Source organism: Felis catus, chromosome D1 (assembly GCF_018350175.1).
Source record: "Felis catus isolate Fca126 chromosome D1, F.catus_Fca126_mat1.0, whole genome shotgun sequence".
NCBI lineage: Eukaryota > Metazoa > Chordata > Mammalia > Carnivora > Felidae > Felis > Felis catus.
In genome coordinates, this window is record NC_058377.1 from 44,605,861 (window position 1) to 44,630,632 (window position 24,772).

At 39.5% G+C, this 24,772-nt stretch overlaps 1 protein-coding gene across 4 annotated transcripts in view; it reads left to right on the plus strand.

Moving 5' to 3' along the window:
* GRM5 (glutamate metabotropic receptor 5) overlaps positions 1–24,639 on the plus strand; it is a 524,773-nt gene extending 500,134 nt beyond the window's left edge. For 3 of the 4 annotated variants that reach the window (XM_023239349.2, XM_023239348.2, XM_023239350.2), the window contains exons 9-10: positions 930–1,025; positions 19,626–24,639. In XM_023239349.2, the coding sequence (XP_023095117.1) occupies positions 930–1,025; positions 19,626–20,526 (997 nt within the window). In that variant the 3' untranslated portion in view covers positions 20,527–24,639. The remainder of the gene's footprint in view (positions 1–929; positions 1,026–19,625) is intronic. The other variant, XM_023239351.2, reaches the window with a different exon arrangement.
* The last annotated feature ends 133 nt before the right edge of the window (positions 24,640–24,772 follow it).

Genomic DNA, 24,772 nt, shown 5'->3' on the forward strand with positions numbered 1-24,772 from the left:
ACTGACTGTTCAGCTTCAGCTTAATGGTTATATAAACCTCTTACATCCAAGAAATATCTCTTCTCTTGGCATCACCAGTCTCTTCTATAATGCTCAAACATAATACCACTCAATGAAGCTTTGTTAATCATAAGAGAAATTTATTTTATTTATTTTTTTAATGTTTATTTATTTTGACAGGGCGGGAGTATGTGCTCTGGCATAAGTGGGGGAGGGGCAGAGAGAGAAGAGGAGAGAGAATCCCAAGCAGGCTCTGTCAGCGCTGAGCCCAACACAGGACTCAATCCCACAACACTGGGATCATGACCTGAACTGAAATCAAGACATCCAACCGACTGAGCCACCCAGGCACCCCAGAATGATTAAAAACAAAATCATAATGGAAGGCAACATTACATTACAATGACTGAAAGTGTGGGTTCTAAACTTGGACTTCCTATGTTGAAAATCCTTGATCACTCTACTTAATCCTTAAAATTTTAGGTTTCTTTTCTTCAGTAGAGTGGATATAATAATAACAGAGCCTCTGCCATAGGGTTGTTCCCAGGATTAAATTCAGAGAAAATCCTAGCACCATGTCTGGTGCATAGTAAACACTAAATAAATTCTAATTTATTGATATGAATCTTTTTCTCAGAGGCAAGGAATTGCACTCCTTTTGCCTTTGACTATTGAATGTGATGAAATCACAAATTAATAGGCAATCTGGAAGGGTAGATCGTGTGTGGTTTCACAAGAAGTAACCCTGATGTGATGCATATACCATCACAAGCATCCAATAAGTATTACAGGTCAGCCACTGCCGTGAAAAGCAGACACCTGTTTTAACACAGGACAACCCTCTGCAGCCACAGCTGTCCCTCAGCCTGGCCAGTGAAGCACACAATCATATCTTTCTGTTTGCTCCTGTCCTTGTTCATGCTTACCAGGTACAAAGACAGGAGACTGGCCCAGCACAAGTCGGAAATAGAGTGTTTCACCCCCAAAGGGAGTGTGGGCAATGGTGGGAGAGCAACCATGAGCAGGTAAGCAAACCGTGAGTGGCCCAAGGCGGTGTGAACTACATGTACGCAAGCTACAGGAACAGGTGGCTCCCTGGTCTAGGTCCTCACTCCACCGTGCACCCCATGCAGTGTGTCCAGCCTGGGCCACCATTGGTTTTCTGTGTGTGTGTTTGATTTGCAAAACCCATGCCATCCTCGTGTGAAGTGATGGGAGCCTCCTGTCCCGGATGCTGCTGTCTCCCAGGGTTGTGTGCTTTGCATGTCTGAAGCCTTAGCTCACAGCTCTCCCATGGATTTCAACTTCTTGGTCAAATGCTTCTGGAGTTTGCAAAGTGGAAGAGATTGGAGGAAATTCATGTTTCAGGACTATCCGATCGTTTGTCAAAACAAATGCAAAAGCCTAGGACTGGTTCTGAGGGAAGGGCTTCAATGAGGGAAGATTCCAGCCCTGATCCCAGACAAACCAGGGAATTAATCTGACTTATTTTCAGTGGAACATCATCTGACAGCCAAGGGCAAATGCCAAGGCCAAACTAGCAAGGTGTAGAGTCAAGAGGCTTTTCATGAACTGAAATCAGGAAAGCTAGTCCTCCTCTGGCTACCATAGCTTTGCAGCTCCTTTATTTCTCTGTGTTCAGTGGCAAACACCCCCTGTTGCTGCGCTGTGCATGTTCCCTCATACCAGGTACCCCCAACTAAGCAGTGCCCAGTAATCTGGGTTGTTTAGAACTATAAGCATCAACTACGCTGTGTTGCATGAAATGAACGTGCTTTATTGCATGGGACTGGGTTTTAAGAAAAGGACTCCGGAGAGAAATACTGTCAAGATTGGCATTAAACGAGTACAGAATGCTGGAGCAGCCTTGAGCTGGGGAATCAATCACCGTGAACTAACTCTCCACGTCTAATTTGTTGTGCCATTTCCCCATCCACCTGTGGTACAAAACTGTGGAAGGGAAGCTCTTACAAATCAGCCTGAGCTAAAGTAAAGGGAAAGTGCAGAAAGTGCAGTGTGTACATGTGTGTGCACGTGCTGAGAGCAGAGCCTGAGATCCAGCTGCACAGCAAGAAGATAGTCCTGTTGAATCCTGTCGAACTTTCACCAAAGCATTGTATTTGCTTCCTCAGTAGTTGGCTCCCTCTGGTTTTCAAAATGATGTCTAACTTTCTCCAAGGATGACCGCATTGCACAACTTCTGGGGGTGTAATTCATGTTGCAGTCTGTGAAAATGGTATGCCAAACTATGCAGCATAGTCTGACCAATCATTTAAAGCAGCCCTGGTTGAGAGGCTGGCCCACTTTGTCCCTGGCTCCCAGACAAAGCAATGAGAGCATGTATATCTGTATAGGCATATATGGTGCACATTAGTGTACTTGATGCCCTTATACCCATGAAGCCTTTGTAGAGCCAGGTTTGGATCTCAGTGTGTTTGAAAGATAACCCTCAATAGATCATTCTGTGGGAGTAACTCAACAGACTGCTATCGGGCCTACTGGTTTCCTTCCATTCAGATATGACAAAGTGCCATAATTCCTGTCCTTGAAAATCAATCAAACAGCACTGGAGTTGGCTGGACAAGGTGAAAATGACTGTATCGAATGTGTTACATTGCTACAGAATGTAGAATCAGAGTGATTTCTGATTTGAAGCAATTGTCTAGGACGGGACTTCCCAAATTTGGCTCCCTACCAAACATACTAAGACAGAATCTGCAGTGTTACAAGTTTCCTAGGTCGTTTCAATTTAGCCAGCCCATAAACTGATATTTTGGAATAATCCATTTGTCTAGGAGGTGATATGCAGCTATTCCCAGCAAACATCAGGCCTCAATTCTGCCATGCATTGTTCTTGGGAGTGTTTGGTCAATGCTTAGAACTCTCACATCTGATCAGCCCAGTGTTTAGATTTGCTTAAGACTGTCTTGATTGAGAATGGTAAGAAGGAGACAGCAGACAATGGGACACAGAGGGTAAGGGGACTCCAGATCAACTGGACCAAGCCTTCCTGGATCAGGTCCAGATCTACAGAGATAGCAATTCAACATATCTACACTGAGAATAGTCCAAGTTTCTCTATAATAGCAAGATAATAGTTACCTTTGTTTCCTCACTTGTTTGGGTATAGCCAAGGTAATGACAAGGGCTTATTACATCCTGGTGAGGCATAGGAGACTAATGCATGCAACAGTAAGGATAGTTCTGTTGGAATGACCAACCTCAGCCCCACGGATAAGCATAATTCATTGAGAATAAATGGTTTTCCCTTCCAACTTTTTCTTCCTTACTATTTCTTTAGCATTGAATAAAAACTGATGGCAGAAAGTGAAAGTGAATGGGAGGGAGAGGGAGCCCTTCAGTGTTCTAGAAAAGATGTCCTTTAGGGAAGAGAAAAGGCCTAGCAACACATAAAAGGAGAGGCCAAAATGTCTAAGACCATTGAGTATTTTTTTCCAACTTCATATTTGTTCACATAAATACACACATACACACACAATGACATTTATCCAGGAGAAATAAGTTTATCTTTTTAATTTACTTTTATTTATTTTTTACATTTATTTATTTTGAGAGAGAGGGTGGGGGGCAAGGGACAGAGAGAGAGAGGGAGAGAAAAAAATCCTAAGTAGGTTCCACACTGTCAGCACGGAGCCCAATACAGGGCTCAAGTTCATGAACCAAGAGATCATGACCTGACCCAAAATTAAGAGTTGGATGCTTAATGCACTGAGCCACCCAGGAACCCTTTTTATTTTTTATTCTTTGAGAGAAAGAGAGAGAGCACATGCACATGCAAGGAGGGGAGGAGCAGAGGGAGAGAATCTTTAAGCAGGCTCCATGCTCAGCCCAGAGCCCAACACGGGGCTCCATCACAAAACTGTGAGATCATGACCTGAGCAGAAATCAGGAGTCAGATGCTTAACCAACTGAGCCACCCGGGCACCCCAAGAGAAATAAGTTTAAAATGAATATTAAGAGAAAAGATATCAGAGAGGAGACAACTGCAATGTAAACTGTTTCTAAATAAGAGGTTAGAGTAGTTAATCCCAGTTTTCTCCCTCTGGAATTGAATGGAAGGGCTGGGAAAGAAAACCTAATCAACTTTTACAGATACTTTTAACATCCATTGATGAGGTCCTTTTTCTTGTCTGCTCCCACTCCTTCCCCCAATTGCTTCCCAGGGTCATAGTCAAGCACATTCACTCTGCAAAGATCTGGGCTGGATCTCTGGCCATAACCAACCAACCAGCCCTGGCAGGGGGGTGCTGAGGGAAGCTCAAACCACCACAGAAAACCAGAGGAGTGTGTCCCTGCACCTTATTTGCCTATGTTTTCTATGTTGAAGCTATGAACAGGACAGGACCTGATGAATTCCTGCCTGAACTCTTCTTCCAGAGCCAAGTAACCAGCAGGGAAAGAGTTTTACAGTACATGTAGCCCTAGAGCTGCACACTATTATCTTCCCTGAAACAATGACAGGGCCTTAGAGATAGTCCATCACTTCCCCCTTTTCCCTCCACCCCCACATTTGGAAAAGACTAAGAACATTATATGCATCCATAGCACACTAGCTTCCTGAAATATTATGTTGTTTTCCTTTTATGTGAATTTATTTTTTCTTTCCATCTGAATCTAGCATAACTTGTCATCTTTTCATATTTTCACAGTGGACAGTCTAAGTGTGTTTCAGATCAGAGACCTCCTGATTGCAGGAGAAGTGAAAGAGAGTCCTAAACAGGGAGGTGCTCTAAGAACCGGAAATTCTCTAAACCCTGTTATCGTGTGAGTTCATACTGAGAGAGTCCACCTCAGGGATGGCAAAAACCTCAACAATGAATGTTAGTATCTCCTGTCTCAGCAGGGCCATTCCATCAGAGTGCTCACTGGAGTCTGCATTCTGAAGCACTCATGATGTATCCCATGAAGGCGGGGGGGGGGGGGGGGGGGAGGCACAGACATTCTGAGCCTCTCAGTCTCTCTTTGAAAAAGAGCTCCCTAATCAAATGAAATAGACTGATCTACAGTGTCCCATCAGTGCTTGAAGGGAGGAGGGTGGTGCAGGGTTATTTTTACTGTTGCAATGTCATATCAACCACCTGAGTCACTGATTTTTACCTAGTAGATGCAGCATCTAATTTTAGTGGGTATAATAAATGTCTACTAGAGCCTTCAGAGAATCTAGTAACAGTGATGTCATAATCACCAGGAACTCAGATTTCAAAAGCAATCCCAAATTGTGATGTCCGTGTTAAGATTGTTTTGCCTTTCATTAATTCAGTGATTTCTTCCTTGGTGTTATGCTCACTCATTAAGCACCTACCATGAGCCAAGCACTTACAGGACTCTGGAGATAAATACATGACCAAGACTTGACTAATGCCCTTGCAAATCTATAGTCCATGGGGGAACAACATCAGAAAAGATAATTGCAATGCAGCAGTAACCCCTGTCCCACAGGAACATGTATGTGTCTAATTAAATCCTCATTTAATATCAGAAAGTACAGCTTATGCCAGTGCAAACAGAATTAGGAGTAAAATAAACAAAATAATATTAACCTGAATTGAGTGTTGAAAAGGACTACACACAGTTATACAAAATTCAGAGCCACAGAAGGGCAACGTTCTTTCTTTCTACTATGAAGCCAGCTAGTTTCATAATGATAGGAATGCTGCAGTAGTCTTCTCTTCATTCCTCCCCAAAGTCAGTTTCAAATTAATGTTCCAACTTATAGAGACATCCTAAAACAGGTAACAATATCAGTTACTACCGTTGCTGTAATTATTATACATCAGACACTGTAGCAGTACCTTCTCATTGGTTATGCACTCAATTCTCCCAAGAATGACCTTTCCATAGTACAGATGAGGAAAATGAGGTCCAGAGATATCCAATAACCTAATATTAAAATGTTTTAGCGAAAATTCTGAAATCAAAGACCTTAAAACCTGGTTCCGGCACTAGTCAGTGTGACCTGGAGGTGCCATTTTACTTCCTTAATCTCTATTTTCTATAAAATGAAGATAATAATATAGCACTCCCCTTACTATATAATCCTGTGAAAATTAAATGAGATAATGCAAGCACAACACTTAGCAGACTGTGTGGCACACAGAAGGCATTCAATAGATTTTATTTAGTATTACTGTTACCCAAGGCTACTTAGAAAGTCCCTTTTTTTGTTTGCTTTTTGTCTTCTATTCTCCACCTGCCATCATGGATCTTTTCCCAACAGTCAATTCTGGAAAAGTATGTAAAATAAAATAGTAACATCAACAAAATTAATTCAATGGTATAACTTCTATGCTTTAAAATTCATGTTCTTCCATGGTTACCTATAAAAGCAGCTAACTTTTATTGGAGATACACAAGACACTAGTATAAGTGCTTTACCTGTATGATCTCTTATTTAATCTTTAAAAAGGTAAATAATAAAGTCCACACTGGAGACAAACTCAGTTTGATTCTGGAATTCACACTGTAACCACTATGATATCTGCCACCTGGGATAAAATCTAAACCCATGCACTCAGAATAGAGGGATCTTCCCACACTAACTCTAACTCTTTGACTTTTATTCCCTCTGTTTCAGTACATGTGTCTTCTTTTTCAGACACCCCAAATTTCTTACCATTCTCCAAACACGCTGACTCCTTTCTACAATTTCACACCTTCACACATGCTGTGTTTCTACCTGCATTGCCCTTCCTTTCTCCTTGTATCCATCTTCTCCAACCCCCATTCCTGTTCTCCCTGGTAAACTCTTACTCAGTTTTCAAAACCCAAACCTAATGTCAATTCCTCTTTGAAAGCTTTCTCAAATTTCTACAGTCTATTTTACATCTGACCAAACTCATAATTCTAAAGTATTTTGAGTTTACCTCTGATATTGCATGTTATCTCTGGTCACCTGTCTCTTCCCACTGAACTTAAGGTTTTTAAGGGCAAAATCATGTCTTGTTCAATTTTCTACCCTCAGAATCCAAAAGTGTTCTGGGACTGTTAATTCAGTCAATCAATCAATAATAGTACAAGAAAGAAGAACTTCTCTGTATGTAGATTGCACTGTTTTAGGGACCATGGGGTGTTCCAGAAAGTATGGAATAATCTCCACCCTAAAAAACTGACAATCTTAATAAAGGAACAAAACTCATTCTGATGGAAACTGCAGGAGCATTAGGCTACATTAAGGTGTTAAATCTGTGATCCAGTGGCACACTCTGTGAAGCATCTGACTCTTGATGTCAGCTCACAGGTCATGATCTCACCCTTTGTGAGTTCGAGTCCCACATCAGTCTCTGTGCTTATGGCTCAAAGCCTAGAACCTGCTTCTCATTCTGTGTCTGCCTCTCTCTCTGCCCCTACCCTGCTCACACTCTGTCTCTCTCTCAAAAATAAATAAATATTAAAAATTTAAAAAAAAGAAATTTCTTAAGGAAATATTTTATAAGTCTGACGAAAAATTAGTTCAGCTAATGTCTTGTGAATGGACTAGAAATACTTAACTTTAGTAAGTGCCACAACTACACAAATATAAACCAGAGTCCTAATTTCCTTTGCTTATTTTTCCAAAATAATCACCTGTTCTTTTGGAAACAGAAAATTACTGTAAGTATATTCTACTTCTTTCAGCCTGTAGCATAATTCAAAATAGTAATGGGACTGCTTGGTTTCCCTGGCTCTCTCATCTCACTTTCTGTCCTCATCTTGTCTAACATCCTTTTTGTTGGGGGGGTTGGGGTGGGAGGGGAGGGCGGGAAAGGAGCTGGTCAAAATCTTTTGTAAGGCTGCTGTCCTTGTCCATGAAATACATATATATGATAATGTAGTAGTTATGTACAAATATAAATATTTGTATATATTTTGAGACAAAAGATTTAATAGCTTACAATTTCCTGTAAAAGGGAAGAAGGAAATCAGAACAGTCTCTGATATGACAAATACCACAAAGGGAGCAGCCTTGGAGTTATCAGTTCACATTCCTAAGCTCTAAAGGAAGAAGTCAATGCTAGAGGCATACTCGCTACTTTTACACCCACAGCAAAATATGGATAAAATCTTGCAATGTCCACCGAATCTTACTGCCATGTTCCCTCAGGTGGATAATACCAAAATAAGGGCAAACTATTCCACAGAGCTGAATGCTCTGTAAACTTGAATCACTATTTCATCTAACTCTATGTTTCATGAGTCATTTTGAACTGACTTTTCAATGTAAGGATTATTTATTTTTTTAAATGTTAATTCACCACTTATTATGCATAAAGCTCTATGCTTCATGCTAGACAAAGATCTATGAAATAGGGTTTCTACACCTAACAATTTTTTGTCATTATACTTAACATGCCTTCAAAGGGGAGACTATGCTTTTATGACACTATGTCTTCCATACTTCTAGAATCAGAAGACAATGAAAAGACATAGGCTTTAGTATCCTACATATCAAGATTTTACACCTTAAATATTTTCTACCTTTGTGCACATAAATCCCATGAATCTCTGTAAGCATCAGCTTTATAATCCATAAAATAGACATGATGTTGAGAACTGCCTCACATATTGTTTTGAGGAATTAAAAATAACATGTATATGAAAAAACATATAGATGGATATTTTAAAGTAGTAAAATAATTTAAATGAGATCAGATACACATACAGAAGGCAGTATACTGCAAGAAAAAGACAAAAGTAAATATTAATCAGGAACATCTGTTATTTTTTATATGCACCTACCTAATTAATTTTCTGAGAAGCCAGAAAAAGATTTCTGTCATCTGAGGAACCAGGCAGATTGACATAAACAAGATAATAGTGTATAGGATACATGTAAGAAATTGTTTGAATACTAAAAGGATAGAATTTCTTTTTTTATTGAGATAAAATTGACATATAAACTTGTATTAGTTGTAAGTGTACAACATAGTGATTTGAGATATAGATGTATATATATCTCAAAATGATTACCACAATAAATTTAGTTAATGTCCATCACCACACATTTACAATTTTTTTCTTGTGATGAGAACTTTTAAGATCTATTCTCTTAGCAACTTTCAAATATACAATAGATTATTATTAACTATAGTTACTATGCTGTACATTAGATCCTCAGGACTTATTTATCTTACAACTGGAAGTTTATACCTTTTGGATCTCTTCACCCATTTCACCCACCACCTGCTCCCTCCTCTACCAACCACCAATCTGTTCTCTGTATCTATTAGTTCAGGGTTTTTAGATTCCACATTTACATGATATCATGCAATATTTGTCTTTCTCTGACTTATTTTACTTATCACAGTGCCTTCACGTTTCATGCACATCATTCATATTGTAACAGATTTCCTTATCTTGGGAATGGCTGAATAATATTCCATTGTGTGTTTGTATTTGTATGTGTGTGTATGTATATGTGTGTGTATGTATATGTATTTTGTATGTATGTGTGTGTATATATATATATATCACATTTTCCTTATCCATTCATCTGTTGATTGACACTGAGGTTGTTTCTGTGTCTTGGATATTATAAATTATGCTGCAGTAAACATGGGGTGGTAGATATTTTTTTAAGACAGTGATTTCATTTCCTTTGGATAAATACCGAGAAGTGGGATTGCTGGATAATATGGTAGTTCTGTTTTTATATTTTGAGGAATATCCATATTGTTTTCCACAGTGGTTGCACCAATTTACATATCACCAACGGTGCATGAGAGTTCTCTTTTCTCCACATCCTTGCCAATGCTAATTATTTCCTGTCTTTTTGATTCTAGCAATTCTAATAGGTGTGAGGTGATATCACATTGTAGTTTACATTTTCCTGACGATTAGTGATGATGAGCACCTTTTCATCTAACTGTTGGATATTTGGATGTCTCTTTTGGAAAGAAAACACATTTTGTCTATTCATCCATCAGTGGACATTTAAGGTGTTCCACATCTTTGCTACCACAAATAATGCTGCAGTGAATATGGTAGTGTTAATCCCTCTTTGAGATCCTTATCCTAATTCCCTTGGACATATACCCAGAAATGGGATTGCTGGATTATATAGTAATCTATTTTTAATGTCCTGAAGAACTTTCATACCATTTTCCATAGTGGCTGCACCAGTTTGCATTCCCACCAACAGTGCACAAGGGTTCCTTTTTCTCCACATCCACCAATACTTTTTATCTTTTTTTACGATTATTATCCATCCTGACATGTGTGAAGGGATCATATTGTATTGTACACTAAAAAAACCTGTTAAGAGGTAGCTTTCATGTTAAGTGTCCTCGCCACAAGGAAGAGAGAGAGAGAGTGTGTGTGTGTGTGCGTTCACCATCTGAAGCATCCCAAAGGGAATAGGACTGAAACTTTCTTAGCACTTCATATCTGTGGCAGGTGCCTATTTACATCCAGTAAGAAAAAATAATCAAAAATTACCTTAAGCCAGGAGCTTCATATAGATAATAAGCACGTTGGTGGTAGATAACAACCAGGATTCAAACCTCAAAACTAAGGTACTCTTCACACATTAGATTTAAATTAAATATGTTAGGCAGAGGTACTTTAAGATCAAAAGGAATCTTTTTTTCCTAAGCAGAAATCATTTTTTCAGCAACCATTCTAACAGTCTGGGGACACTTTCTTATTCTACAGTCCCTCAGTATTCATCTCTGCAATCTTCAGGTCAATTTGTTGATAGAGAGCTTTGGAATTTATGATCAGGTCATTTTATGGATACAAACTTGGTTGTTATCATTTCCCTGGATGCTCCATAAGGATGTGTCTTGTTAGCCCCTTAGTTTTTGTGTGCACCTAGCACACAGACAGTATTGCATGTGTGACTCTGGATCTAAGGTCCTATTTGGGGCATATTGTTTTGCCTTTTATTTGACTTGGGCATATTAGTGAAGTTCCATAAGCCTTGGGTTTTGCATCTATAGTAGAGGTTAATAATACCCATTTACATCAGGCATTCAAGGAAAGCATTCTAATTTGTTTCCTTTCCCTAACACTCCCAGCCCACCTACTCTGCCCCAGACACCATACCAAGCATTGGAAATGCTCCCAGTTACTGCCCTTGGAGTGCTCAGGTTTAATCCAGAAACAGACTTGTAAATAAGTGATTAAAAATACCATGCAATAAGTGCTATATTATACAGCTGTTGTGAAGGTCAAATATAATAAAACAGATGAAAACACCTTGTGAGGTATAAAATTCTATTCAAAGGGGAGCTATTATCATTCCAGGACCCTCCTCTTCTTAGTCATCAATCCTAATCCTATGTTTTATTCAAGGCTTTAAATCAAGCTGGATTTTCCCACAAAGACTTCTCTGTGGTATCAGCCAATGGGTGCAAAATAGCTGTGTCTTCTTTTGTTCTCTTTTTATGAAATTGTAATCTGTGCTTTATAGTAATTGCTGGAGAAAATCATTTCCATTTTGGGGAAAAAAAATCCTCTAATCTTAGTTGAAGCACCTCAAGTGTAGAATTTACATCTCAGTATGAGGAGTAGTTTAGTTTGAGGTTTGAGTCTGAGTTCCTGAATTTTGAATGAAAAAAAAATAGCTTAACTTGAGAAAGAAAATGCTCTGATGATCCAACAAAATGCCTCTGCTTGGAACATGCTTTACATCCTTTGTTAGATGCTTTCTCTTTATGGGGACGTGGGGCAAGTACCAGCTGTACTAGAACCACTGGGCACTTGAGTAACCCACCCTGAATGGATCATGACATGTCCAAAAGGCCGCCTGTTAAACCAAAGACTAGTTAAAATAGAGCCAATGGTTCTCCTCCCACAAGGACTTCATTAGAGACTGAATGCCTAGTGAGAGACATTCTCTGAGAGGATTATCATAGAAGCAGGTAGCCCCTGCTGGATCACAGCTACTTAAAAGGGAGGCGAAAGTCCACCTCACAAGGTTGTTGGAAGGGTTTCAAGGGGTTGGGTGTGTGGAATTACCTTCTTTGCCATATATGCAACACATAAATATTAATTGCATTTTGTTTATCCATGTTATTTTAACATTTCCCAGTCTTTAAGGCCTCGTTAATCTCCACTTTATTTGCAAATCCTTCCTTGAAACTTCTTTCCCCAGTGAGCAACCTTTTGTCTAAATTCCTCCAGTACCAAGGACAAACGTCTTTTCTTTCACAATAGTTTTAGAATACCACTATATTCCTTTTCATCATTTTTTCACACCTGTTAAGATCTTAACACTGTATCACTGCATTATTAAAACAGCTTCTTAAATCTACCCTGGACACCACTATTTTGCTTGTGTCAATCTTCTTGGCTCCTTATTGCCTGAAGGACTAATTAACCTAACTGATGTTAATTAGGTCCTAACATATTTCTGAAGTAGGACCAGGACTGGGGCCAAACAAGGAATAGGGTCAATGGATAAAGCTGCAATGAGGGTTTAAAGAAGGTTATGGTGTGATTCCTAAATTTAATTGCTTTTGTTGAGCTTGAGAAATACCAAATATGTAAAATACTAAATAACAAAAAATAATTCCTGCACTTAAATAACATAGAAAATAACTCATGAGTATTTGTTTATATATTCATTCATCTATTGACCTAGCATGTAGATTTCATATATATCTAATAATTAGACCATTTCTCTGGTCAACTATATTAGACCATCTATTTATCCCAGAGTCTAACAAGTCCAAGGTTAATTATGAATTAGTTATTAAAATAGCAAAAGAAAGGAAAAAAAGGAAGATCATTGTAGGTCAGGGGTGACCACAAAGAATTTTTACAGCAGACAAAAATGTCCCAACTCTACTCCTGATGCTTCCACTTATTCTCCATCCCCACCTAGTCAAACTGGACTACTGATTATCTTAGAATATCCTTATGGATTCCTGAACCTATGTCACTGCTATTTTTCCTGGATGCCAATGCCTACTGCTCCTTTTGGATTTTGCCATAATCTACTATTTTTTCAAGGTGTAGATTCAATCTGTCTCTTGTACGCAAGCATCATTCCCTGGCCCCTCCCCTCCTGCTGGAAAGTTTCTTCTTGTTGTGAAGTTTTGAATCCCTTGTGATCTGTACCCTATAGTTAGTTACCCCATAAACTACTTGTTTCCATGCTCCACAATCTCTCAGGCTTTGCCCTTAGCAACTTTCCACCTGCCCATCTACTTCCTCATTTCAAGGTCCTAAGAAAAAGAAAAATAACCCTCCTATCAAAATACTATGAGTAACTCATATTGCTAGCCTTCTATGTGCATCTTTTCTCTTGCCCTCTTTGAGGCAAGTCTCATATCAGTAACTCGCCACCAGAATATCAAACAGTACTGATGAATAGGGGCACCTGGGTGGCTCAGTCAGTTAAGCATCCAACTTCAGCTCAGGTCATGATCTCATGGTTTGTGGGTTTGAGCCCCATGTCGGGCTTTATGCTGACAGCTCAGAGCCTGGAGCCTGCTTTGGATTCTGTGTCTCCCTTTCTCTCTGCCCTTTCCCCTACTCATGCTCTGTCTTTCTCTCTCTCAAAAATAAATAAACATTAAAAAAAATTTAAAAAGTACTGATGAATCACAATCATTTGCAAAGGTATCACATATCATTTATTACCACTATTAGTTGAAATACCAAAATTAGCAAAATAGTGCAGATTTAAGGTTATCCTCAAATTTATACCATTCTTTTTAGTGGTATTTCAAAATAAGTCAGAGAGAAAATAAGTGGGCTACATTTATTAGGGCTGTCCTTATATAGGACAACTGTCTTTTACCAGATCACAGCATGGGGAAAAAAAGAGGGGCTGAAAATTGCCATATAATATTTATATGGTTGTAAGCTTCAAGTGCCTTCATCATTGAGGCATCCAGTCATTATCTTTGACAAATATAAGTGCTTGATCAACCTGTGCTATTTGAGGTAATGACCAAAGAGTGATATAGGGTGCTTTCTTGAGACCTCAAAGTAGATGATTAAGAAGTACAAAGACATGGTAATAGAGAATGTAAATCAAATGACTAATGTTTCTACTTGAAAACACATCATCACCAGGTAACACCAGAGGTCTTCTCTTCCGTGAAATAAGGACAGCTCACTTCACAAAGCAAAGATGGGACATTGTGCTGTCAGGAAAAATGGAATTGGAAATCATGACATAGTATTGGTCCCAGGTTGCCATTATCTAACTGCTTAACTTTGGGCAAATCACCTATCTCACTGGGCCTCAATTTTCTTATTTTTGGAAGGAGGACAAAGACGTTGATCCTATCTACCCTTGACAATCAGTGTCTGGAAAAGTACTTTTAAAGCACTATGCAAATATAAGGTGATATTGCTTTGATTATTGTGTCTTTGGTAGATAATTCATTTTCATTTACTCAAGTGTTTTTGTCTGTACATATATTTCTAATGCATATGTCATCGCGGCCATTTATTTTTTTTGTCAGCGAGATGGCTATTTATATCCATTTATGCTTAACTGGGGAAATTTATATGGATGATTCTATCATTTTCTTATATATTATGGTGTATTTCTCAGTGTAATTGTCATAATCAAGATGTCATATTTTAGGCAAGGCTCAGAAAGAAATTATTCCACCTAATTTAGAATGTCTGGATATAAACAATATCCAATTCCTCATTATCTTTTAAAAACTTTATTTCCATACTTTACAACTCAAAATACATTGATAAAAAGCTTAACAAAATGTACAGAAAATGGAACTGCAATTGGAAACTTTCTACTTATAATATTCTTAATTCATGAAATTGTTTTTTTGGCCTAGTATTTTCTGAAGTCATTCCAAAGACATATTTGCTAGTGACATTACAAGCTTTAAAAAAAATTTTTTTAAGTATTTTCTTTTGTATTAGGAAGCTCATTATCTTACTATTCCTCTCTCCTGGCTGACCCTGGGAAAAAAAACTTCTAAGAATAAAGGTAGAAGGTGTCATTTTGGCAGACACAAATGTAAACAAAAAACCTAAATCTCAAATAACATGATCAAAATGCACCTCCCCCCAAGAAATAAAGAACAAATTGTCATAGTAGTAAATTCTACAGTATTATATTTGATAAAGGGTTAATTGGTACCTGGAAAGAGCACAAAGTTTTTATGTTTTTTGGTTTTTTTTTTTTTTTTTTTGGCCAAATTGTCCTCCTTTCCAGGTGTAGCAAACCATGTATTCTGTTTCTTTCCTCCACTCCTCTTTCCTCCTCCTTCTTTTCTAATGTCCAAAATATTCAGTGGGGAAAGTCAAGTGCTATAGACCAGTACGGAAAACTTTGCTTTCCCTTTTCTTACCTCAGGGTCCTTAGGAAAAATGTATAATCCCGATGTTTAAAAAAAAAAAAAAAAAAAGTTCTCAGTAATAACAACAACAATAATAATAAAGATTTTACCTCAAGTGATTGGAAGATTTTTCTAAGGTTTATTTATTTGTTTTTTTTTGTTGTTGTTGTTTTTGGTTTTTTTTTGAGAGACAAAAACAGAGAGAGCATGAGCAGGGAGGGGCAGAGAGAAAGGGAGACACAGAATCTGAAGTAGGCTCCAGGCTCTGAGCTGTCAGGACAGAGCCTGGCACAGGGCTCGAACTCACGAACTGTGAGATCATGACCTGAGCCGAAGTCAGATGCTTAACTGACTGAGCTATCCAGGCACCCCGGAAGATTTGATGGTGAGGTCTGCAGAGGTACTATGCTTTATAAAGTACCCTCACGTGTACCACCATTTAGTTTCTTCCAGAAATCATGTGAGGTGAGCAGGAGAGGTTTATTTCTTCCATTTTTTACCAAAGAACAAAGAGGTGCAAAGGTGTTAAGTGATTTGCCCAACATCACTGAGGGCCATACCTTAAACCCACATTCTGGGTCTACTATCCATACTGCCTCCATAAGCTTTCATCACTAAGAAGTTTCACTACACATACACACGCACACACACACACAGAGATACATATACATATAAATTACAGAAAAGGAACAAATACTTCCTTTATGATTTTCACAGTAGAGATGAAGATCTGTGTTCTTGTACTTGGTTAATGAAATATGTACTAAGTACTACTGATTACAGTGAGTTTATAAAAAGATTGATTCATAAGACAAAACAGAATTTCATTAACATTGAATTATTTTTTTACTATTGAATTATTTTTAAAACTTAATTCTACCAAAAACAATTCAGTATGGATTTTTTTAAATCAAATTCACTTATCCACTCAGTTATTAGTTCAAAATATTATTGAGCACATATCATGTTCTAGGCAATGCACTAGGTACTATGGATATAACAGAAAACAAAGAACCCTCTGTCTGTACCCTCAGAACACTCCACCCAGCAGGTGAGGTAGATATACAGCAAAGAGTTATTAAGTGCCTAATGAAAGGACTCTGGGAATCTAACCTAGTCGGGATGGGGTCAGGAATGCTTCTCTCAAATAAAAGCAATTAAGATAAAATAAAATAAAAAAAAAATGGTAAGAGCTTAGGCCGAAAGAAAGAAAAAGGCAGAGAGGAGGGAGCACAATGAAAGAGCATTTCAGGAAGAAGTAAATTGTGGAAGAGAAATAATGCAGAATTTAGTGGAGTGGATTTGATCACCAAGGAGACAAATTAGCATGGAAAAAACCCCAACAGAGCAAACCCGATGGAACTCCAATTCTTGGTACAGTTGGTCAGGTTAAGGAGGAACAACCAAAAATGTTTTTTGGCTTTACTACATATTTTACTTTGTATTGAATTCTTTGTTTCTCAACCAGAGCTCAAAACCACAAGTATACTGTTTTTATTTTCTGAAATGTAGTGTTCACATGGAATGCAAAAATTAACACTCTTAGATATCCTCTCCTTACAAGAAGCTTTCATCTGTATGGTCTCATTTAATCCTCATGACAGCTTTCACCAAAGGATTGCTCTCTGCTTTTTACCAAGGCTTAGAGACTATTGTTTTCCAAGCATCCAGGATGGCAGATCCAGGATTAGAATCCAGATTTGAGGGTCCTTTGTCCATTGCACTTTCCAGGACACCACACAATGGTTCTTAAGACTGGTTAGCTTAAGAATCCTATTCGTCCATCAAATGCTTATTAACATCCTGTGTGCTAATGAACAAGATAGATTAGTTTCCTGTCTGTTTCCTGTGGAAACTACATTCTACTAATAAACAGATTAATGTCATAAGTCAGGATTTAAAAAAAAAAAAACTTTTTAAAAAGTTCTCATTTATTTTGGAGTAAAAAACCTTTCATGACCCAAGGAATGAAATGAGGTACTTACATTTGGACTCCATTTCTCCAGTGTCTCCTGTGTCCGTTTCCATTGGTATTCAGATTATTTGGCGCTCTCTCTCCCAAATGACCATGGTCACCATGAGCAAAGGCATGGCCAGGAAAAATGTCAGTATTTTGTGCAGATTGGCTGGTTAGGATAGTTTCCTTCTCACACATTCATCCAAAGGCTTTTCCATCTGCTGTCAAGTTTTTAGGCACTACTGCATGTGATTCCAAAGACTGACACTGTTAATACCCAGAGTTATGTTCCATCAAAACCTCTCTATGTTGGGAGCAAGAACTTTCCTAGAGTAAAGCTCAGTAGGATAAATCCAGTTATGCTTCTAGTTTATAGCCCAAGCTTTGTATTAAAAGTGGCCTCAGCAACCTGAACGACTAATTTTCCTTTCCAACATGCATGTTTCTTACCTTGCTGGTAGGAGAGAAAGGGGGTTGTTGGCAACCATCCTCCCAATCAAATCCCATAAATAGTCTGGCCCATTTCTTCTGTGCCATGTTCCAGAACTCAGTAGACACCTAGAAAGAAGAAAGTAATGCACTAAAAACATAAAAAGTGGCAGGTCAGGTTAATGCAAAATGTAGAAACATTCCTTTCCCGAAACTCTCCTGGAAAGGAAAGTTAGGTTTGGCAGGGCCCATTCTGCTACCATGGATGTACAGCAACCTCCAAACCTGGAAATAATTGATCCATCCTTTGCAGGAAGAGGGGCAGGGGTGGGGGACATATCACATTCCATAATTCTAAAGGACACCAGGTTGCAAACTATTGGGTAGATTAAGTGGAATGAGATTTCAGAGTAGGAGCAGAAAAAGGAAGACCACAAAGAGAAAAAGGAAAGATGGAAGAAATGAGAAGCAGTATGGGAAAGAGACAGAAAGCATCCTGTTATAGGAACTGCAGAAACAGAGATCTGTTATCAAAGGCATAGGTATCTCAGGCAGAGTGGATCTGGCAGTTGAAGTCCGGTAGCCGCAAGGCAAGTGAGCTCCAAATACAATTCAGCCCCCTGCCAGGCAAAGGCCGTCCAGCAAGGAGGCCAAGGGAGCAATGGGAACCCAGAAAGAAAGGACAGCTTCTTTGGGGATGGAGTGCTTACAAAATGCATAGATCTTTGGAACCTTATCTAGGTGATCAGAATCTTCTGGGGTCCTGCCTGGGCTATTTGACAAATACCCTAGGTGAGATTTAGGCACAATTAAGTTTAATCACCACTGGCCGAGATGATAAAGTTGGGTGGTCAAAGCCTTGGGTCATAGACTGTCCAAGGCTATCTCCTGGTCACAGCACCTAGGGCAGAGCTGTCTGGACAAAACAGACCCCCTAGTTACAGAGATCTTGGATTTCTTTGTGATGAGCCATCACCCGAGGGTCTCTCCATAGAACATCCCTGAAGGTCAGGCCACATTCTCTGACCATAAGTGAGGTTTCTGACAGAGGGTCTGTAGATTTAGAGGTTGTGTCATATTTAATAGTAAGGAGGACACAGTCAGGATCTGAGGCTCAGGCGCCAATTGTACCATCAGAGCAGCTTTCAGACCTCATGCTGCAGGACCAAAACGCACTGCTTAGGGAAAGGGAAGAGGGAGAAAGGCCGTAGGAAATCATGTCAGGTAACACTCATCAAGACCCTAGTTGGAAAGCAATATGCTAGGTGCCAGAGGCAATATGCTCCCTCACAGAACTGTTATTCAAGTTTTAGGCCTAAAAATAAATTTGTGAGGAAAATGTGGGTGAAGTAGAAAAGCTCTAATTGATTAGAACTTTGTATATGTGTTCCTTGAATTTCTATTTTCCAGCAGATAAGGCAGACTAACTAAAACCATGTTCAAGGTCAGGAATTCAAACAGAAATCCCTAGCCAAATACACCAATCATTGGCTCGCAGAATAAAAACTGAACTGGAACCACTGTCTATTGCCTGGTAACCCTTGACCCCAACGCTTTCCCTGCCCTCTTGTGTTTGGGTTGGTTAGTTGTTCTAGTTCCAAGTTTTCCTTTCAGAGGCTGCCAACTGCAGGAAGCCCTTGCCCTGTACCAGGTGTTCAATGGCACCATAATAATCCAGGCCCTGGCTTCTAGGTTTGCAACATAACCAGCTGCTGCTCAGAACTACTGCAGAATCTCCATAAATACTCCTCGACCCTTACTTACTACTATCCCCTCTGATACACTTTCATGGTAAGGATAAAGGCAAGGCCAATACAATAAAGCGGCCTTTAACTCAAAACAAGGAAACAAATGCCGCTTCCACGATCTCTGGAGGTGTCCTTTGACGCCGTCCTTCCCAATCCATAACCCAGGGCTGGGGACCCGCTCCCCCTGAACCTCTGAGTCACCTCTAGTCTCCCTTCTCTCCGCAGCTCCAATGGCAAATCCGTCACGTGGGCCCAGAACGAGAAGAGCAGCCGGGGGCAGCACCTGTGGCAGCGGCTGTCCATCCACATCAACAAGAAAGAGAACCCCAACCAAACGGCCGTCATCAAGCCCTTCCCCAAGAGCACGGAGAGCCGCGGCCTGGGCGCAGGCGGCGCGGGCGGTGGCGCGGGGGCCGCGGGCGGCGCGGGGGGCGCGGGCGGCGGCCCCGGCGGGCCGGAGCCCCCGGACGCCGGCCCCAAGGGGCTGTACGACGTGGCGGAAGCGGAGGAGCACTTCCCCGCGCCCGCGCGCCCGCGCTCGCCGTCGCCCATCAGCACGCTGAGCCAGCGCGCGGGCTCCGCCAGCCGCACGGACGACGACGTGCCGTCGCTGCACTCGGAGCCCGCGGCGCGCAGCAGCTCCTCGCAGGGCTCGCTCATGGAGCAGATCAGCAGTGTGGTGACCCGCTTCACCGCCAACATCAGCGAGCTCAACTCCATGATGCTGTCCACCACGGCCCCCGGCCCCGGCGTGGGCGCCCCGCTCTGCTCGTCGTACCTGATCCCCAAAGAGATCCAGCTGCCCACAACCATGACGACGTTCGCCGAAATCCAGCCGCTGCCCGCCATCGAGGTCACGGGCGGCGCGCAGCCCGCGGCGGCGGCCCCGCCGGCTGGGGGCGCTGCTCGGGAGACGCCGACGGCCGGGCCGGAAGCTGCAGCCGGCAAGCCGGACCTGGAAGAGCTGGTGGCTCTCACCCCGCCGTCCCCCTTCAGAGACTCGGTGGACTCGGGGAGTACAACCCCCAACTCGCCAGTGTCGGAGTCGGCCCTCTGTATCCCTTCGTCTCCCAAATATGACACACTTATCATAAGAGATTACACTCAGAGCTCCTCGTCGTTGTGAATGTCATTGGAAACCACGCTGGGTTCCGCCAAGGGAGCCAAGACCTCCCGTGTTCACGCAGACACAGTGACAAGCATAGTCGCCTGGTTAAGACCCGAGGTGGAAGATGCCAAGTACACCCGTAATGGAAACACGAGATTAATAGTGCTATTTAACATCAACCGACGAAGACACCGACCACAAATCCTTTGGCAGATTTTCTTCTAGTGGCCTTAGAAAACATGGGCTTTTAAGAAACACTGCTTATATTTTTGAGGGCTGACAAGAGTCTGTTGAACCAGTTCCATACCAAGTGCTTTGCTCTAGGGAAGCAATGAGTGTGTAACAGCATAATGGAGGGGGAAAAGCATAGTTATTAAGCAACTGTACAAAGTTTTGTTTGTTTACTTTAATTCTTTTCCCAGAAGATTCTTTGATTCACCAAACATGAATGTACATTTTCTAACAAACTCAAAATCTGGGACCAAAACATCAACCTTTCGCTCTCTTTTTTTGTTTTTTGGGTTTTTTTTTTCCGTTTTTTTTTCTTTTTTTCTGTCCTTTAAAGACTTTGAAAAGCAGTAACTTGGGCCCAGTATTTACTGAGGCATTGTTGTGAGTGTGTCCCATGCATAACACACAACTGGATAATGAGTGCTGTGCTGATGTGTATAAGGCTTTTACCAGAGACCTTCCTCTCCAATTTGGTTTTGAAATCCTCTTTGAAAAGCCTGCATCCGGGAGTCCACCTAGTTATTTCAATTCACCTCCATTAACCAAGAAAACCAATGGAAGATTTCTTGACTATTTCACCATGTTGCCAATCAATACTGGAGTAGCAAAAAAATATTTTCTGGAATACTGTTTTGTAATTCCCTCACTGGGGTACCGTTGTGTAGCTGGAAATTCTCTTTATAATAATAATAATTCCTGAGCTCCAGCTTGGCTATCACTTTCATGAAATGTGGCCACTCCTCCTTATGAATGCTGTTCCATTAGCATTGCCAGCTAAAATATTAAAATATGCATTTGGGCTTCTCCATTCCTTTCTTTTGAGAACCTGATGCACAAAGAGCTCCTCTGTTCTTTCCAAGTCCCACCACTGGAAGAATGGTCTATAGACCCAGCGAAGACAGCGACATGATTAGAGGGACTGTTGTTCAAAAAGTTAACACAATCTTAATACGCTGGAAATTTTAAACTGTGTCAAGTCGGCTTAGCAGAGATTTAGCTATGCCAGTGAGCAGTGATTTTAACTTTTTTTGGCTGCTTAAAGAGGGCAGCTATGAACTATGACAAATGTAGATTTTTCAAAGCAATACAGAATATTAAAACAGAGGAACCTTAATGAATATAAACCACACAGTCTCTTAGCCATTCCAAAAAGAGGCAAAGCAATTATTAGTATTTCCTTTTTAAAATAATTATTAATATGATTTTGTGCACTTCATACTGTCACTTTTTAAATACTGCAGAAAAGAGATTTAAAGATATACTAGAAATACATGTGCTTTAATAGGCTCATATAGGTAGAATTCATAGCTCAAGACCTGCATCCACAGTCATCTCTTTCTTCTTCTCATTACAGTTGTCCTCAGGTGCCAAATGTTTTTTGTGTTGTTTTGTTTTGGTTTGGTTTGGTTTCGTTTCGTTTCATTTTAAATTTTAAAATAAAGATAGTAATAAAAGGAGGAGGTGTCCTATAAATTTAAAGTTCAGTTGATCCAGCCTTATACTAAAGCTAGCCTTATGAAAAAGATTTGCTGTGAGGCAGAAGTATATTTTTAGCAGAAAGAAAAATAAATGAAACCTTTTTCCTTGAGCTCAGTATCCTTATATTGGCATGTATTTTTTTTTATTTCATATCTACTTTAAAAAAGGAATTGAGAAATGGAAATATATCCATTGGTGTAATTTATCATGCCCCACTTTTAAAACTTATAGGAAATATACTTCTTGATTTTCCTTTACTTATATCTGTTCTTATATTAAATTTAAAATCAAATCTCCCAGTATAAAATGTTAAAAGCTGATATTAGTTTACTAAAATATAAACTTGAAAATCAAACTTACCTTACCACATTTGAAAATATCATCAGAGCACCCTGAACCCACATATTATAATGAGACTCTTGAAGCAGAGTGAATTTAGCTAAGCTTTATAGTTTCATTGAACGTGAACTCTGCCTCTACTTAAAAAACAAATGTAAATATTTTGATTAACACCCTTCAATCCTCATGAAAAGGGTGGCATTCACCTGAGGATTACCATTTTGATTTCTTAAACATTGAAACCTTTCCAAATATACTCAACTAAGTTTTAAATTCGTTTCCCATGACTTTAGGTTGATTTCCATTTTATTCTCAAGTGTAAGTTTCACCGTGTTGACCAACAGAATATTTTTAAAAAACTTTCTCCATGATCAAATTTCTCTTCTAAATTTTTAGTAACATATTTCTTTAAAAAAATACACCACTTTATGAGAAAATTCATCAAAAATTAAAATGTAATACAAATAAATTGCTGTCTGATAATGCCATATGAAATTATAATCAACTGTAATAAGAAAAATATTCATCCAATTAGAGGAGAACAAGGTGTACTTTTCTCTGTGTTTTTATGCCCTTTGCCCTTCATCCAATACATTCTATAATGCATAATATTAGTAATGCACTTTTGGGATCTTTTATTTTGGAATGATGCTAACTCTGTCTCTTTGCCAATTCTAATACCAGGTTCCAAGTAATAAATCTACAAGGAAAACTGAATATTCATTCTAGGGCTAGGATATGAACTTCGCAATTCATTTGGGTACCTATTTTCATTGAATTTCCTTGAAAACAGTCTGTTCCTGGTGCCCAGTGATCACTCAGTTGGACCAGCATGACTAAAAGGAAGGGGAAAAGACAGTGAAATGCTGAGATTCAGAAAAGTGACCCTAAAGGACAGTTTGGTCCAAGGATGAAAAGAAGAAGACCTACTTTGATCGAGTTATATGGACCATCTAAGGAGTCCACTCACTCTTCTGTTCTGGGAGAGGAGTAGGGGCAGCCTGAGAAGACCCTATGTGGATTGGGAAGAAGCTTCTCTCTGGGTTAGGGGTGGGGAGCAGAAGGGAGTACGCAAAGGAAAACCATATGAGATTTGACTGAAGTAAAGAAAAACAGTAAATCCCCTAATGTACTAATCCTTGTTAGTAAAAGTCTTTCCCAAACTTCTGCTGTTACCAGCAAGTGATCAGGAAGACTAGGAGCTATTTCTGACTGTGAATGAATTGTGTAATGGCTCTGCTGCAGTTCTGTGACTTCCAAACCAGGAATTAACCACTTTTTAAGAAAAAACAAAAAACAAAAAAAAACAAAAACAAAAAAACCCATTTCCTATGCTAGTCTCCCAGCAAAATGTACATGTTTTGGAGACTTCAAAAGTATTATCTGAGTTCACATTTAGCCACAGCTTATTAATAACCCTCAAGCTGTCAGAATCTCTATAGTTACCATTTACAATTTTATACTGTGAAAAAAATACAGATCAGTGAAAAACATAAAGATAAATTGAAATTCACTTTTAAGAGGGTCTGAGGCCTGGGAGATTCTCTACTATCTGTTGAAGAGTGAGGCATGTATAAAATAGTTGGCTGAATTTCACTGATCTTCCCAATGTGAACAAATATACTATGTATATTGTGTGTATTTCTAGAATTCAATGGCAGCTGCTGGTGGTGTTGTAATTAGAAATCTATATAGAATATAGATGTTTTAGAGAGATGGTGCCAATCCTAAAAGATTTGTGTGGGCTACAAGTGCTTGTACTTACTTTTTTCTGCACTTTAACGGATTTGGTTTTAAAATTGTGTGCGCGTATCTGTTCTTTTTCTGTTGTTGCAGCTTGTACTATTAAAACAATAGAGAATGTTAAATTATTTTGATGTGAATTGCAAATGATTTTTTTTCATAAAGTTTAACATTTTTATCAGCATTGTTTTGCTTTGTACTTGTATAAATGTGTTTTATTTTAGCCTTCAAAAGTACACTTGCCTGTTTCTCAGTTGTCTAAATCATGTTATAGTTGGTGTTTGTGAAGTCAGTTACTTTTTGAAAAATATTAAAAAAGAAACTATGGTATGACTTTAAGATTCTTCCCCTTAAATGTTTAGAATGTTGTCTTAATAGTGTTTTCTAAGACCCAAAGAGCCATACTATTAATTAATCTTAAATTCTGAATGATATATACATTCAAATTATGGGATTGACAAAGTAGCCTATG